At 44.1% G+C, this 16,732-nt stretch overlaps 1 protein-coding gene across 6 annotated transcripts in view; it reads right to left on the bottom strand.

The window, feature by feature from the left end:
* VSIG10 (V-set and immunoglobulin domain containing 10) overlaps positions 1-16,732 on the bottom strand; it is a 42,765-nt gene that overhangs the window by 6,791 nt on the left and 19,242 nt on the right. For 4 of the 6 annotated variants that reach the window (XR_009730386.1, XM_061384876.1, XM_061384875.1 and 1 more), the window contains exons 3-5: positions 13,145-13,447; positions 10,688-10,948; positions 2,082-2,375 (exon numbers count right to left, since the gene is read on the bottom strand). Coding sequence is in view for 5 of the 6 variants with exons in the window: in XM_061384876.1 (XP_061240860.1) it covers positions 2,082-2,375; positions 10,688-10,948; positions 13,145-13,447 (858 nt within the window). In the remaining variant the exon portion in view is untranslated. The remainder of the gene's footprint in view (positions 1-2,081; positions 2,376-10,687; positions 10,949-13,144; positions 13,448-16,732) is intronic. The other 2 variants (XM_061384877.1, XM_061384878.1) reach the window with 2 other exon arrangements.

The following is a 16,732-nucleotide window of genomic DNA, read 5'->3' as shown; positions in this document are numbered from 1 at the left end:
TGGAGGAAACTTGATGTCTACTTCCTCCATTCACCAAAGGCAACTGTAGATGGACTACAGAGTTAACTGTGAAAGGCAAGCAATAAAATATTAAGAAGACAATATAAAAGAATGCCTTCATGACCATAGGATAGATAAGGATTTCTTAAGACACAGAAATGCTAGTGATATAAGAAAATATTCATAAAATCAACCACATTAAAGAACCTCTGCAAATCAAAGGATACCATAAATAAAGCAAGAAGGACTAACTGAAAGATATTTGTAACATGTAAAACAAGGAATTAGTGTGTGGAATTTCTGAAGAACTCCTATATATCTATAATAAAGAGGAAAACATCAAAAGAGACAATTATGGGGAGTTCCTTGGTAGCCCAGTGGTTAGTATTCCAGACCTGAGTTCAGTCCCTGGTTGGGGAAGATCTAGAAAGCCACATGATGTGACCAAAAGAAAAAAATTTTTTTTAATTTTTAAATAAACTATTTTTTAAAAAGCACAATTATATATTTCATAGAAGAAAACTAAATAGCAAATAAACATATGAAATAATGTTCAGCCTTCTTAGTAATCAAAGAAATTCAAATTAGAACCACAGTGAGATTTCATTTTGCACTTACTTGATGGACAAAAATCACAAAATCTGTGGTTGAAAATCTGGGACAACTGCCATTGCAAATGGAAATTAGTATAACCACTTTGGAAAATAATTTGATATTACCTCATAAAGATAAAAATGCACATAACCCATAACCCTTCATTTCTACTTCTTGGTACAGATATGCTGGAGACATATTTGCCTGGGGACCTGGGTATATGTGCACAGGGGGCTGGGTAAAAGATTTTCACAGCAAGACTGTTCATCACAATAACAAAAAATCAGAACAACACAAATGTCCATCAGCAGGAAAATCAACAGTTTAGTTGTGGAATAGTGCTACAGTGGAAAATTAAGAAGCCAGGAAGAGGCATAAAATATAATTACAAATGTCAGCATGAATAAATCCTGGAAAACAAAATGTGGAGTAAAAACAGCAAGTTACAAAAAGACTACATTTGTATAATAACACATTTTTTTCAAAACTCAAAAACTAAACAATATATTATCAAGAAATGTGAAAAAAAATGTGTACATATGCAGCAAAATTTTTCTTAAATAAAACATGAAACTCAGGAGTTACCTTTTTCAGAAGGCCCAGGATGAGACTGAAAACAGGCCTACAGGTAGGGTTGCCAGATAGAATACAGTGTGCCCACTTAAATTTGGATTTCAGATAAACAATGAATAATTTTTTTTGAATAAGTATGTCCCAGGATTTCCCTGGTGGGACAGTGGCTAAGCCTCCAAGCTCCCGATGCAGGGGGCCTGGGTTCAAACCCTGGTCAGGAAACTATCTCACATGCTACAACTAAGACCCAGTGCAGCCAAATAAAAAATAAAACTTTTAAATATTAAAAAGTTATGTCCGATGCAATATTTGGGACATAACACTAAAAAAAAAAATTCTTTGTTTTTCTAAAGTGCAAATTTAAGTGAGCAGCATGTTTTTTTAGCTTTGCTGCTATTGTTTTCTAAATCTGCCACACTACCTACAGGTAACTTCAGCAGTGCTGGTTACTGTTCTATATCTTAAATGGGATGGTAGTTTCTTAGGTGTTCATTTTGCTGTTATGTTTCACAGCTTACAATATATAAAAATATCATTATATCTTTTATTTTAGACATGTATTTGAATATATATTTATATGTTTTATATATATATATATATACATTTTTTTTCTTTAGGATGTAACTGATATTAAATAACTTTTGTATCTTCCCTGGTGGCTCAGGTGGTAAAGAATCTACCTGCAGTACAGAAGACCCGGGTTTGATCCCTGGGTTGAGAAGAAATAAAGTTTTTATCTTGATACAATAGAGATTTAGGACTGGACAGTAATTTCCCCATCCCTCTCGTCAAGCCACAGGTAAGCAGATATGCCTCCTCCCTGATGGCAGTGACACAAGTAGAGGGAAGCAACAAGCTGTCCCCATGCTGGTCCTCTGAAGCTCTACTCCTCCAGGGTCACTTCCATCACTCACCTTTCACGCTCAGCCAGATGTCCACCTCCCTCACCCCCACAGCATTCTCAGCCCGGCAGACGTAGTAGCCCTCGTCCAGGTCCTGGGAGCAGTTGCGGATAGTGAGGGTGGAGCTCTGGCCACTTTGGGTGATGAGGTGGTGGCCGCTGGGCTGGATGACCACCTTGGGCTGGGTGAGGTTCCTCAGCCACATGATCTTGGCAGGGGGGTAGGCTCCAGACACCTGGCAGGTAAGCGTCACACTGCCCCCCACGAAGCAAGTCTTCATGGGCTCAGAGAGAAGGGAGGGGCTCCCTAGCCATCAGGAGAAAATAAAGAAAGAGAAACATTTAAGGAGATTCAAGCGGTGACCTGAGAAGTTCAAGAACGTTACTTGTTTTGGAACAAAGAAACTCCAGGAATATCTGTACCACACCTGGTCTCGTATAATAATAAAAGATAATATTTGTTGAGCATTTACCATGGGCTAGGCACGCTATGTATTAACCCAACTAGTTCTCAACAATAATCTTGTTATTCCCATTTTGCAGATGGGGAAACTGAGGAACACAGAAAGTCAAGTAACTTAAAGTCACACAACTAAGGAAGTGAGCAACTAAAATTTAGGGGGACCACCTGTCCTGGGTTGCCCAAGACTGAGGGGATTCCCAGCACCTGGGGCTTTCAAGGCTTGTGAAATCCTAGGCAAACCAGGATGAACTGGTCTGTGTAAGAATGGAACCCAAGAAGTCAGGCTTTTGTGATCCACTTCTCCTTACTTCCTATGTACTAGGCTTCTGTGTGTAATAACCACACTGATCAGATAAAATACGGGCACACACCCTGACAAGGGTGTTTCAGGGGACAGGAGGGCACCTGAATTAGTTTCCTGTTGTTGCTGTAACAAATTGCACAAACAGCTTAAAACAATACAAATTAATCCTCTTAGTTTTATAGTTCTGGAGGCCAGGCATCTGAACTAATCTCACAGAACTAAAGTCAAGGTGTTGGCAGAGCTGGTTCCTTCCGGAGGCTCAAGGAGAGAATCCATTTCCTTTTTTCTCAGCTTCTAGAAAGAAGCCACCTGCATTGTTTGGCTCATGGCCCCTTCCTTGAATTACTCCTTCTGCTCGCATCTGTCATAACAAATCACTACCACACTGACCCTCCTGCCTCCCTCTTATGAGGAACCTCGGGATCACAATGGGCCCAACCAGAGAATCCTGGACAATCTCCCCATCTCAATATCCTTGATCACAGATGCAAAGTCCCTTTACCATGTAAGCAAACAAATTCACAGGCTCTGGGGATTAGGATGTGGATATCCTTGGGAGGCTATTCTTCTGTCTACCATAGGTCTGTCCTAGAAAACTCAAGACTGTGCATCCCTGTGGCCTTGGGGTCTGATTTAAGGGGGTGACGGGGAGCCATGAGATCTACTATGAGGATCAGTCTGTAGCCTTCACATGGGAAGCCTTTCCCCCTAATGCATATCCTCTTGGGAAGGGTAGTGAATTCATCTTGGGAGGACTTATTAAATCCATATTTTCAGCAGCTGAGGAATACAGAGCAGCATGTTGGGTTCCTGCCCAGGAGAGTGAAACTACACGCTTCCCCTTGGCAGTTGTTCCAAGAGAGAAATCTAGGGTTTCACTGCTGGTGTCCAGGGAAGAAGGAAGGGGGAAGGGGGAGGGGGCTGGGGGTGGAACAACCTCTCTCTAGGTCGGGTCAGCAGAGGAGAATCGCCCAAACCTGGTTTTGCTCAGAAAAATCACCTGTGAACACCCCTTCTTGAATCAACTATCAGATTCCCCCCATGTTGTTGCTAAATTGCTCCTTCCCTGCTTGTGGTTAACCAGAATTTCCTTTGGGGTCACAAAGCTGGCAGCAGTGACAAGCCTCATCAGTATGTTTGTATTTCAGGGTCCCAAGCCAAAGTTTGAGAAATGGCCCCTTCTTCCTTTACTAAAGGCAAAACAAACAGTCCCCCAGTGCACCTCCCCTGCAACCCAAAGATACGTACTTTCACCAAACACAGCATTCACCCCTCAAAAAGCTATGTCACCAGCCAGCTCGGTTAGAAATTCAGAGTTTCGCTTAAGACGATGCTGCATGCAAGGGTGGGGCAAGGGTGGGGTTGGTGCTGCGGAGCCTCACAGATCTGCAGGAGATGGACAGCATGCTAGAGCCCTCACACCTGGGGTTCCATAACACTGCAGCTTGTCATGAGTTGAGTTGGTTTCTTCAGTTTTAGGGGGCCTACATGCCATATAATATGGTAAAGGACAGGAAAGCCTAGCGTGCTTCAGTCAATGGGGTCTCAAAGAGTCTGACATGACTGAGTGACTGAACTGAACAGAACACGCCATATAAAGAGGGATCTGGGGAGTTCTCTGGTAGTTTAGTGCTTAGGAGTCAGCGCTTTCACTGCTGTGGCCCAGGTTCAATCCCTGGTTGGAGAACTAATATACTGCAAGCCATGCAGCAGAGCCCCCCCCCCCAAAAAAAAAGAAAGGAAGAGAAAAATAAAGAGAGATCTGGGCAGCAGGAATCCCTGAGAGCACTGCTTTTCATCAGCTTGGGGGCTATGCTGCCCTGCATCCCTGGGTGGATGTTAGGATTGCCCTTCAGTGATGCTCTAGTCCTTCTGTGTGGAATAATCCAGAGCCCCTCAACCCCAAAGGCATTGCTACGCAAGGTGTGGTCCTCAGACCAGCAGGATCAGCACTTCCTGGGAGCCAGTTAGAAATTCAGTCTTGGATCCATCCAGACCCAGAGAGTCAGAATCTGCATTTTTGACCAGCCCCTCAGGTGACCAGCATGCACATCCAGGGTCGAGTGCCCATGAGTGAGGCGGGGAGAACTGGATGGCATCAGAGTTGAGAAGGGTCCTGGCTATTTCCCGTGCTCCTGGAATTGGGAAAACTTCCGGTCAGCTCCCTTTTCCAGACACATTTCTTAGCCCTGAGCACATATTTAGATTCAGATTACAGGTCAAGTCTCAGGGGCCATAGGAATAATGACTTAGGCAAGATCTGCAAATAAAATGAGAGGGTAAAGGCAAAATAACAAAACTCGCCAGCTGCCTCTGCCAATTTCAACCTCTCTCAGCATCAGTCCATCATTTATTCACTTCCTGGGACTTACGGTCCACAACACACTTTGGGCATTTCCTGTTATGTACCACCCTGAGTGTGTCTACTGCTTTCTAGCTGCGTGAGTCTGGGCAAGTATTTCACCTTCCATAAAATGGAGCGTCCTCCCAAAATTTGTGTTCATCTAGAAGCCCAGTATGTGGTCTTACTCAGAAATGGAGTCTTTGCAGAGGTAACTAGTTAAGGATCTCAAGATGAAATCATCCTGGATTGAGGGTGACCCAAAATCCAAGGACTGGTATCTTGTAAGAAGAGGAGAGGGACTTCCCTGGCACTCCAGTTGTTAAAGACTCCATGCTTTCACTGCAGGGGTGCAGGTTAGATCCCTGGTAAGGCAACTAAGATCACATGTGCCATGTACCAAAAAAGAAAAACGAAGAGGGGAAGGCATAGGGAGACACACCCACAGAAAGGAAGGCCACATGAAGACAGACGCAGGCACCAGAGTGATGGAGCCGCAGGAACACACAGAGCCATCAGGAAGTGGAAGAGGCCATGAAGGATTCTGCCACAAAGGCTTTGATGGGAGCATGGCCCTGCCAACACCTTGATTTCAAACTTCTAGCTTCCAAAACTGAGAGCGGATAAACAGCTGTTGTTTTAAGCCACCACCAAGTTTGTGGTACTGCAACTCTGGGAAACTGATTCTGGGGGATAATACTGCAAGGGCTCAGCTCACCAGCTGATTGAGGACTGAACAAGATGCTGTGTGCAAAATACTCGGCACCTGCACAGGGTCTGCACTCAATAAAACATTACTGTCTCTATTGCAGTTGGCCCTAGAACAACATGGGGGTTGGGGGGGCCAGTCTGTGTGGAATCTAAAATCCATGTCCTGCTATCTCTGCCTCAAACACAAAGAAAATGACTCACTCAAGGACAGGAAGCTGAAACAGTTTTGGATAGCATCAGGACTCAAACCCTAGTTCTTTTGATTCCACATCTTATGCTTTCTAATCAGACACAAACTTTTCCCACACTGAGTTGCTGCTGCTAAGTCACTTCAGTCGTGTTCGACCTTGTGCAACCCATAGACGGCAGCCCACCAGGCTCCCCCATCCCTGGGATTCTCCAGGCAAGAACACTGGAGTGCTTGCCATTTCCTTCTCCAATGCATGAAAGTGAAAGGTGAAAGTGAAGTTGCTCAGTCGTGTCCGACTCTTCACGACCCCATGGACTGCAGCCTACCAGGCTCCTCTGTCCATGGGATTTTCTAGGCAAGAGTACTGGAGTGGGGTGCCATTGCCTTCTCCACACACTGAGTTAAAGATCTATAAAATGAAAATATAGGTACTATATTTATTGGGGGAAAAAATCCACATGTAAGTGGAACCTCGCAGTTCAAACCCACCTGTGCTGTTCAAGGATCAGCTGTATTGTGATATTGCCATTTTCTGGTTTAAGTGTGCCAGACTTCCCTCTCCAAGTTTAAGTCTTTTAAAGGGAAGGACTCTGTATTCTTCCACAGCACCTGGCACCATACATGCATTGTGTCTGCCTTCAGTCTTGTCTGACTCTTTGCAACACTATGTAGCCTGTCAGGCTCCTTCGTCCATAGGATTCTCCTCGCAATAATACTGGAGTGGGTTGCCATGCCCTCTTCCAGGGGATCTTCCTGACCCAAGGATCAAACCCGCATCTCTTCTGTCTCCTGCACTGGCAGGCTGGTTCTTTATCACTAGCCACCTGGGAAGCCCACTTGGCACCATGCTGAGTACCTAAATTCCACATGAAGAAAAGATTTGCCAGATCAAGTCTGGAAAGAGGTCACCTGGATAAAAGCAAGGGCCCTGGCGTCAGACCAGTCTGGCTTAGTGCTGCTCCATCACTTAAGAGGTGGCTGATCCTGGGTAAATTAGTTTACACATGTTATCATCTACAAGTTACAAATCATCCCAATTTGCACTCATCTCACACGCTAGTAAAGTAATGCTCAAAATTCTCCAAGCCAGGATTCAGCAATACATGAACCTTGAACTTTGAGATGTTCAAGCTGGTTTTAGAAAAGGCAGAGGAACCAGAGATCAAATTGCCAACATCCGCTGCATCATTGAAAAACAAGAGAGTTCCAGAAAAACATCTATTTCTGTTTTATTGACTATGCCAAAGCCTTTGACCGTGTCGATCACAATAAACTGTGGAAAATTCTGAAAGAGATGGGAATACCAGACCCCCTGACCTGCCTCTTGAGAAACCTGTATGCAGGTCAGGAAGCAACAGTTAGAACTGGACATGGAACAACAGACTGGTTCCAAATAGGAAAAGGAGTTCGTCAAGGCTGTATATTGTCACCCTGCTTATTTAACCTCTATGCAGAGTACATCATGAGAAACACTGGGCTGGAAAAAGCACAAGCTGGAATCAAGATTGCCGGGAGAAATATCAATAACCTCAGATATGCAGATGACACCACCCTTATGGCAGAAAGTGAAGAGGAACTAAAAAGCCTCTTGATGAAAGTGAAAGTGGAAAGTGAAAAAGTTGGCTTAAAGCTCAACATTCAGAAAACAAAGATCATGGCATTGGTCCCATCACTTCATGGGACATAGATGGGGAAACAGTAGAAACAGTGTCAGACTTTAGTTTTTGGGGCTCCAAAATCACTGCAGATGGTGACTGCAGCCATGAAATTAAAAGATGCTTACTCCTTGGAAGGAAAGTTATGACCAGCCTAGATAGCATATTGAAAAGCAGAGTCATTACTTTGCCAACAAAGGTCTGTCTAGTCAAGGCTATGGTTTATCCAGTGGTCATGTATAGATGTGAGAGATGGACTGTGAAGAAAGCTGAGTGCTGAAGAATTGATGCTTTTGAACTGTGGTGTTGGAGAAGACTCTTGAGAGTCCCTTGGACTGCAAGGAGATCCAACCAGTCCATTCTGAAGGAGATCAGCCCTGGGATTTCTTTGGAAGGAATGATGCTAAAGCTGAAACTCCAGTACTTTGGCCACCTCACGCGAAGAGTTGACTCATTGGAAAAGACTCTGATGCTGGGAGGGATTGGGGGCAGGAGGAGAAGGGGACGACAGAGGATGAGATGGCTGGATGGCATCACTGACTCGATGGATGTGAGTCTGAGTGAACTCCAGGAGTTGGTGATGGACAGGGAGGCCTGGCATGCTGCGATTCATGGGGTCGCAAAGAGTCGGACACGACTGAGCAACTGAACTGAACTGAACTAATGAGGATTACAGATAATAAGTTAACAAGTAAGAGACAAAGACCTTTTGAGCACAGAAACCTAAAACAGGACTGACAGAGGCGACCCTTTCAAAATCAGAAATTGCTCATCACTAGCAGAAATGTCACAAATATGGTTTAGGAACAAGATATGCCAGAATAATATCTATAATGTGCATGACAGTTCTATGAAATTAAGTGACTCTTGTGACATAATAAGAAACGATGAAGAAACCAATAAAAAGAATGGACAAGATATGAACAGATAACTCACAAATAAAATATAGGAAGCCAATAAGTGTATAAAAATTATCAACCCCACCAGTGATCAAAGAAACCCAGATTAAAACAATCAGCCATGTCCCAACTAGCAAACAGGAAAAGTTTTAAAAAATTAATAAGATTCAATGTTGGTGGAGATACTGGGAAATAAATATCTTTGCATGGTCTTTCTAGAGAGACTGACTGCCAGTAGGTACAGGGTTTCTTTTGGGGTGATGGAAATGTTCTGGATTAGAATGGTGATGGTAGTACAACACTGTGAATATACTAAAAAAATAATAATAATAAAGCCCACTAATTATACACTTTGCTACTGCTAAGTCGCTTCAGTCGTGTCCGACTCTGTGCGATCCCATAGACGGCAGCCCACCGGGCTCCCCTGTCCCTGGGATTCTCTAGGCAAGAACACTGGAGTGAGTATTATACACTTTAAAATAGTGAATTTTAGGGAATTCCCCAGTGGTCCAGTAGTTAGGACTCCATCCTTTCACTGCTGATTCAGGTTCATCCTGATTGGGGAACTAAGATCTCACAAGCTGCATGGTGCAGACCTCCCTCCACCCAAAAAAACGAGTGAAATTTACATTATGTGAATTATATCTCATTTCTTAAAAATTGCCCCAAAACAGTTCAGTCAGATTTGGTCCATGGAGCACAGTTTGCCAACCCCTGTCCTTGGACAGAAAGTGAGTCCTGGTCCCTTATGTTGCCCAAGGCCAGGTGCAGTGCCTGACACAGAGGGGCACCTGGGGACAGTGCTCGGTTAGTGGGAAGGGTCAGCCATTCCAATGCCACTTGCCTAGGAGGACAAGCACTTGCTGGTACAGCAGAGCTCACTTCTCAGCGTGTCCACTGTCCACACGCCAACTCTGAGGAGTATTCTCATAACCTGTGAGGACAACCTCACCAGGGCCAACACAACCCAACATACGTTGGCCCTGGCTTACTCATTATATTGGTCTCCTGAGGCCGCTGGAACAGAGGACCACAAACTGTGTGGCTTAAAACAACAGACATTTTTTCTTACAGTTCAGATAGTCTGAAGTCCTAAATCAAGGTGTTAGCACCTTGCCCTGTATGAATTTCTGGCCCACAGAAATCATGAGATAATGATTGCTGTTTGAAGCCATTACGTTTAGGGATAATTTGTTCCATGAACAAATTGAACCTTTGTCATTTGTCAACAGATAAATGAACCTTGTCTGTTTTGTTCACGGCTCCATCTCCAGGACTTAGAAACTTATGCCTGGCATGTAGTATGTGCTCAGTTAGTATTTGTCAAGAGAAAACCAGCTTGGACTAGAACCAAGAAGTTTCATTACGCATCTTTAAAGTTTGAAAGGAAGGAAGCATAAAGCAAAAGGAAGGGCGTAGGGAAGGAATGGAGTGGGAGTTTGGAGTTAGCAGATACAAACCAGTATATATAGAATGGATAAACAACAAGGTCCTACTGTCTGGCACAGGGAACTATATTCAGTATCCTGCGATGGGGACTTCCCTCGTGGTCCAGTGGCTAAGCCTCCACACTCCCAATGCAGGGGACCTAGGGTCGATCTCTGGTCAAGAACTAGATCCCACGTGCCCACAGTGAAGATTAACGATCCTGTGTGCCACAGCTAAGACCTGGCACAGTCAAATAAATAAATATTCTGTGATAAACTACATTGGAAAAGAATATTAAAAAGAATATGTATATGTGTATATGTATATATGTGTGTGTGTATAACTGAATCACTCTGCTACCCAGCAAAAATAACACAATATTGTAAGTCAACTATACTTCCATTTTTAAAAATAATTTTAATCAATAAATTAATTTAAATTAATGATTGATTTTGCTAATAAATAATATTTGATTTTTTTAAAAAAGAAAATGGGAGGAAGATATGAAAGGAATTCAATTCACTCCAACACCCTGGGATCTCTTTCCCAGACCCTCTTTCAAAGGGTTGTCCCAGAAGACAGGAAGGTAAGAGGACCCCAACCCCAGGACAAGGCAAGGCAGACTCACTGATCTGTACCACACAGCTGGCTCCCAACTCCGGCCCCACTATGTGGCTCCCGACACACTTGAACTTCTTGCCATCCGACAGCTGGGACTGGCTCAGCATCTCCACTCCCAGCTTTGACGTTCCCACGACCACACCTCCTGGCTCTTCTGTCCATAAGAAGTCTGGGTCTGGGTATCCCCCAGCCCAGCGACAGTTGAGCTGCAGTGAGAACAATCCTGGTGACACCTCTGCCCAGCACTGGGGGGCTGACGGAGGGGGAGCTGCAAAATACCAGAGAACATGGCCTTAATCACAGGCTAAAATGAGCCACTGGGCTGAGTCTAAGGATTACAGAACCAGGGTATCGGAGAAACAGCAACTCCAGTTAGTGTACCTTGAAATAAATCCTAGCACAAATCAGTGCCTGGCAAAAGTCAGGTTTCCCCTGCTGGGTGTTAAGTCTCTGAAGAGATTTGCATTTCTCACTAGCCACATGTGGCTATTTGATTTAAATTAATTACAAATTTAGTTCCTCCGTCACACTACCCACATTTCCTAGTAATCACAGGTAGGAGGTGGCCACTGAAGTAGACCACACACAAGAGAATATCTCCATCATCACAGAAAGTTCTACTGGACACTGCTGATCCCTGGAGGGCATAACAGGAAGAGAGAGACTTATTCATCCCCTATCCTCAACACACACTTTTTTTTTTTGCTATGTGCAAATACAATTTTTTAAAAAATATATATAATAATTTAACAAATTACAAACTTGTAATGTAACCCATGTATTCATAATTATACATAAAAATAGTTATGTATTATGTATATATATTTATATATTTTATATAATATATAAATATTTTATATAGTATTTTCTATAATATGTAGATATTTTAAATACTTTATATATTTTATATAATATACATAAATAGAAATTTGGATCTCATATGGGTAGATATGCAGCATCTACAAGAAGAATTATTGGAAATACATCCAAACGATGGTGAGAGTACAAGTGACTATTTTCTTCTTTCTATTCATCTGTGTTTCCCGCAACAAGGAAATGACTTTATATAACTTTATACACAATAAATGTCATTTATGATAGAGAGCATTGAGACTTAACAAAGGCTCTGAATAACATATAAAGTAAGTGTGTCATTACCCTGCCTACTAATTTGTTGTTCTCATGCTCCCTTTCATTAGCATGGATTATGAGTGCACCCTGTGTTTCTACAGTGGTTTTCCTCCACTGAATGTGTGCATGAGTGTATTTGGTTGTTTCCTCACCTGCAAAATAAAGCTTCATGAACTACGTGTTCTTAACAGCGCTAGAGGGCCTGAGTTAACGGACAACATGAGTAAGGACAGATGAATGGATAAACAAATTGTAGTAGATCCATAAAATAGATACTCTTCAGCCATATATGAAAACAAGTACTGACACAAGCTACAACAGGGATGAACTGTGAAAACATGATGCTAAGTGAAAGAAGTCAGTCCCAGGGATTTCCCTGGTGGCCCAGTGTTTAAGACGCCGTCCTCCCAGTGCAGGGGGTGAAGGTTCCATCCCTGTTTGGGGAATTAATGATCCCACATCCCATGCATTGCTGCTGCTGCTGCTGCTGAGTCGCTTCAGTCGTATCCGACTCTGCGATCCCACAGACGGCAGCCCACCAGGCTCCCCCGTCCCTGGGATTCTCCAGGCAAGAACACTGGAGTGGGGTGCCATTTCCTTCTCCAATGCATGAAAATGAAAAGTGAAAGGGAAGTTGCTCAGTTGTGTCGGACTCTTAGCGACCCCATGGACTACAGCCCGCCAGGTTCCTCCATCTATGGGATTTTCCAGGCAAGAGTACTGGAGTGGGGTGCCATTGCCTTCTCATTGCAGCCCCTCCCCCAAAAAATAACCTCCATTAAAAAAAAAAAAAACACAAGAAGCCAGTCCCCAAAGGTCACATAGTGTATGATTCCATTTATATGAAATGTCTCGAATAGGCAAGTTCATAGATATAGAATGTAGGTTGGTGGTTGCTAAGGTCTGGGGAAAGAGGGTATGGGAGTGACTGCTTAATGGGTACAGGGTTTCCAAACTGGGGTGATGAAAATGTTTTGGAAATAAACATGATGGTTGCACAACACTCTGAATAGACTCAATGCCACTGAGTTGTACATCTTAAAATGGTTATACATTATATAGTTTCACCTCAAAAAAAAAAATACTTTAAACCTGGCATAAATTCCCTTCTGTGGCTCACAGGGACTCTCCTGTACCCCTAGTTAGCAGCGAGCTGTCAGAAAAGGTAACATTCTCTCTGACATGCAGTTTGGGTGTGTCCGTGTGTCGAGGGAACCAGAGAAGCAGGTTAGGACCCGTGTATCAGGGAAGTCTTTGCGCACAAAGGGAGGCACAAACACACAGGTCACCAAGGGTCAAGGTGGAGGAGAGGAGGGGCGCATTTCTTACGCACAGTAGACCAGGAGCTCGGTGGTCACCTTTCGATGTCTCCCGCTGAGCACGTTTTTGGCCAAACAGGTGTAGTTCCCTTGCAAGTTCTGTGACATTAGTAACAGCGTGAAGCAGCTGGCTGTCAGGTTGTTCCCAAAGAGTTCAGTGGTGGAATCTGGGGCCTGGAACCACCACTCAATCACAGGCGGAGGCTGGGATCTGCTGCTGCAGCTGAAGTCCACCTGGGAGCCCTTGGCTGCATAGAGGGTGCCGTTGGGGAGCCTGCCAGTGCTGGAGATGTTGACCTCAACCTGAGAGGGGCCGTCTGCAGACAACAGGGCAGTGGGGAAGGCAGAAGAGTTAACTAGAGCCCCTCATCAGAATTAAGGGACATAGAAATAATCAAGCAGCAGCCAGTGAAGATGACAATACTACTTACTATGTGACAAATGCTGTGCTGAGTGCCCTTAGGCATGCTCTTATTTGTTGCTATTGTTAAGTCGCTAAGTCATGTCTAGCTCTTTGCAACTCCATGGACTGTAGCCCGCCAGGCTCCTCTGGCCATGGGGATTTCCCAGGCAAGAATACTGAAGCAGGTTGCCATTGCCTTCTCCAGGGCATCTTTCTGAAGCAGGGATTGAACGTCTGTCTCCCTTATTGCAGGTGGATTATTTATCAGTGAGCCACCTGGGAAGCCCATGATATCACTTATGTGACAAATGTTGTGCCAAGTGCCCTTAGGCATGCTCTCATTTACTCCTGAGCAATGACATGAGCTTTACTGAGGGGATCAATCCTTATACAATAGGGAAAATGCAAATTGATCCTTTTCAAAAACACTGATGAGCAAAAAAGGTATCTGTGCTTTAAAGAGTTGACATAGCAGGACTTCCCTGGCAGTCCAGTGGTTAGGACTCTGTGCTCTTACTGCCTGGCCAGGGAACCACAAACAGACAAAAAGAGAGTTAAGGTAACAGACCTGGGTATGCTTTCCTTAGAAAAGCCGGTCTATAAGGCTGGCCTTGGCTGGTGACTAAGACCTTGGATTTCAGGGGGGTTCCCACCATTCCCAGAACTGGTAAGAGTGGGGTTCACTGGGGTTCACTGGGTTTATGCTAAGCACCTGCTTTCCTTCTGAGAGTCTGGAGTTTTGGTATGTGCTGGGCAGAGGATGCCTACGTGACCAGCCTCAGTAAAAACCTAGGGCACTGTGTCTCTGATGAGTGTCCCTGGCAGACAATATTTCACACGTGTGGTCACAACTTGTTGCTGGAGGAATTAAGCATGACCCATGTGACTGCACTGGGAAAGGACTCTTGGAAGTGTGCTCCTGGCTGTCCTGTGAATTCTCCTAGGGAATCAGTGAGCCAGGGGGTGGTCTTGGGGACCCCCCACACAGTGTCACACTGAAAGAGAAGGAACACTGGTTCCAGCCCCGATCTTGAACTACACTTACTAGCTGTGTGACTTTTGGCAAAGTATTTAACCTCTCTTAAGCCTCTGTTTCCTCATCTGTAAAATGGGGGGATGCTAGAACCCATTTTATGGGGTTGTCATGACAACTAAATGAATTACCATTATACAGTATTCAAAACAGTGCCAGAATTGTCCTCCCACCATTTTTACCCAATGCGCCTAAGATGCCACACCCTCTTTGATGAAGAGATCCATCACCTATTTATGCTAAAGTCCTGTAGAGTGTTACCACTGCCAGAGACTTCCTCTTAAGAAGAGTTCAGAAACGGCAATGCTTGGCCAAATGAATAAATCTATGACTGCAAAATTCTGAACAAAAATATGCCAGCAAGGACTTCCCTTTTTGGTCCAGTGATTAAGAATCTGCCTTCCAATGAAGGGGACATGTGTTCGATCCCTGGTCCAGGAAGATTCCACATGTTGCGAAGCAAGTAAGCCCATGTGCCACAACTACTGAGCCCTCAAGCTGCAGCTACTAAAGCCTGCATGCCTAGAGCCTGTGCTCCACCACAAGAGAAGCCACCGCAATGAGAGGCCCAAGCACAATGAAGAGTAATCCCCACTCCCCACAACTAGAGAAAGCCTGTGCACAGCAATGAAGACCCAGCACAGCCAAAAATATAAATCAACAATTTTTTTTAATGCCAGGGGGATACATTATTAGAGGGAGCAAACAGCCTTCCCAGAGTCCCTTATAGTACAGAAGCTACTTCACCTATTTTGGGGCCACTGTGTAACTATAGGAATTGTGAGTTTCTGAGAAAACTATTCTTGACAATATGCATTTCTAGTTGGAGCTGGCTTCTAATAGTTACAATTATTTGCTGGAATCATGTCACTTTCCACAGAGGGTCTGGGGAAAAGTTATACTGTGGTTTGGGAGATGCTCAAATCTCCCATTGAATGTTGGCAACTAGCGGGGTAGGTATGTGGACCAGCAGGTCCTAGGGAGTGCCCACAGATGGTGCGCACCTGGTCAAGCACAGGGTATCTCTGTGGTATTAGCAGCCACGTCTGGACCAGCAGAGGTATTGTGGTAGGCTGGGCAGCCTGGGTCTACCAAACTGTGGTCTGGAGGGTCACAGAGGCCTGTCATGAACAGTGCAGACCCCCAGAAACTGACTGGGAAGGGCTTTTGACCAGCACAATCCTCAGAAAAAAAAATGGTGTTGGATACAAGGAATGGATGAAATGAAGCAAATAGAAGGGTTAAAAAAAAATTAAATGAGGGAAACTGAAGGGTTTTCTGAATTGAGTGTTCAAAAGTAACAGTTCATCTATAAACCCTTGGGTTGAGTCTGCTTTTTTTTTAATTTTTTTTAATAGTTCTAGAACATAGGACTCCTCATTCCCAACCTAGGGCTTAGGAGTCAGTTTATCCTCAGTTTTATTTGAGGATATTTTATTTATTTATTTTTTTGCCACACCACTTGTTTGTAGGATCTTAGTTCCTTGACCAGAGATCAAACCTGTGCCCTCTGCATTGGAAGCATGGAGACTTAATCACTGGACCTCAAGAGAAGCCCTGAGTCTGCTTTCTTAATTAAAGCTGATGCCACCCATATAAGATGAACTTAATAAATGTGTATGTTTTAACTGCTCCACCAAAAAAATAACAAAAAAGCTGATGCCATCTTCTTAAACCCTTGGGGTTCTTCCCCTATTCTGACTACGAAGAAGGTGGCACCTATTTCCATCCCTCCTACCTTTCTCTCCACCCTGCTGCTATTCCAAAACAGAAACCACCAGCCACTTCTGCTTGCAGGGTGATGGCGGCAATCATTCAAAGAGACAGATGGGGAGGAAACGAAAATAGAACAGCAAACAAATAAACAAAATATAGAGTGGTTACAAAGGTTTAGCATCTTACGGAGGCCATGGTCATGTCAAGTTCGGACTTGCGGATGAACACCTTAGCCTAATTGTTATGGGTGTGGACTCTGGACCCAGACACACCCAGGTGTAAATCTTACTGCCACTTCTAGACGGACAACTTCGAGCAAGTGTCCTTCCCTTCTCTCAGCCTCCTGTGCTTCCTGTGAAATGAAAAGAAAAGGAGTAGCTTCTACCACCAGGTTACCAAAGGCTCCAATGAGGTGAAAGAAGAAGAATTCTTACCCTGGTATTTTGACAT

Source organism: Bos javanicus, chromosome 17 (assembly GCF_032452875.1).
Source record: "Bos javanicus breed banteng chromosome 17, ARS-OSU_banteng_1.0, whole genome shotgun sequence".
Taxonomy (NCBI): Eukaryota; Metazoa; Chordata; class Mammalia; order Artiodactyla; family Bovidae; genus Bos; species Bos javanicus.
The sequence above is the reverse complement of the archived record's forward strand: the minus strand, read 5'-3'. Positions and strand labels throughout refer to the sequence as shown.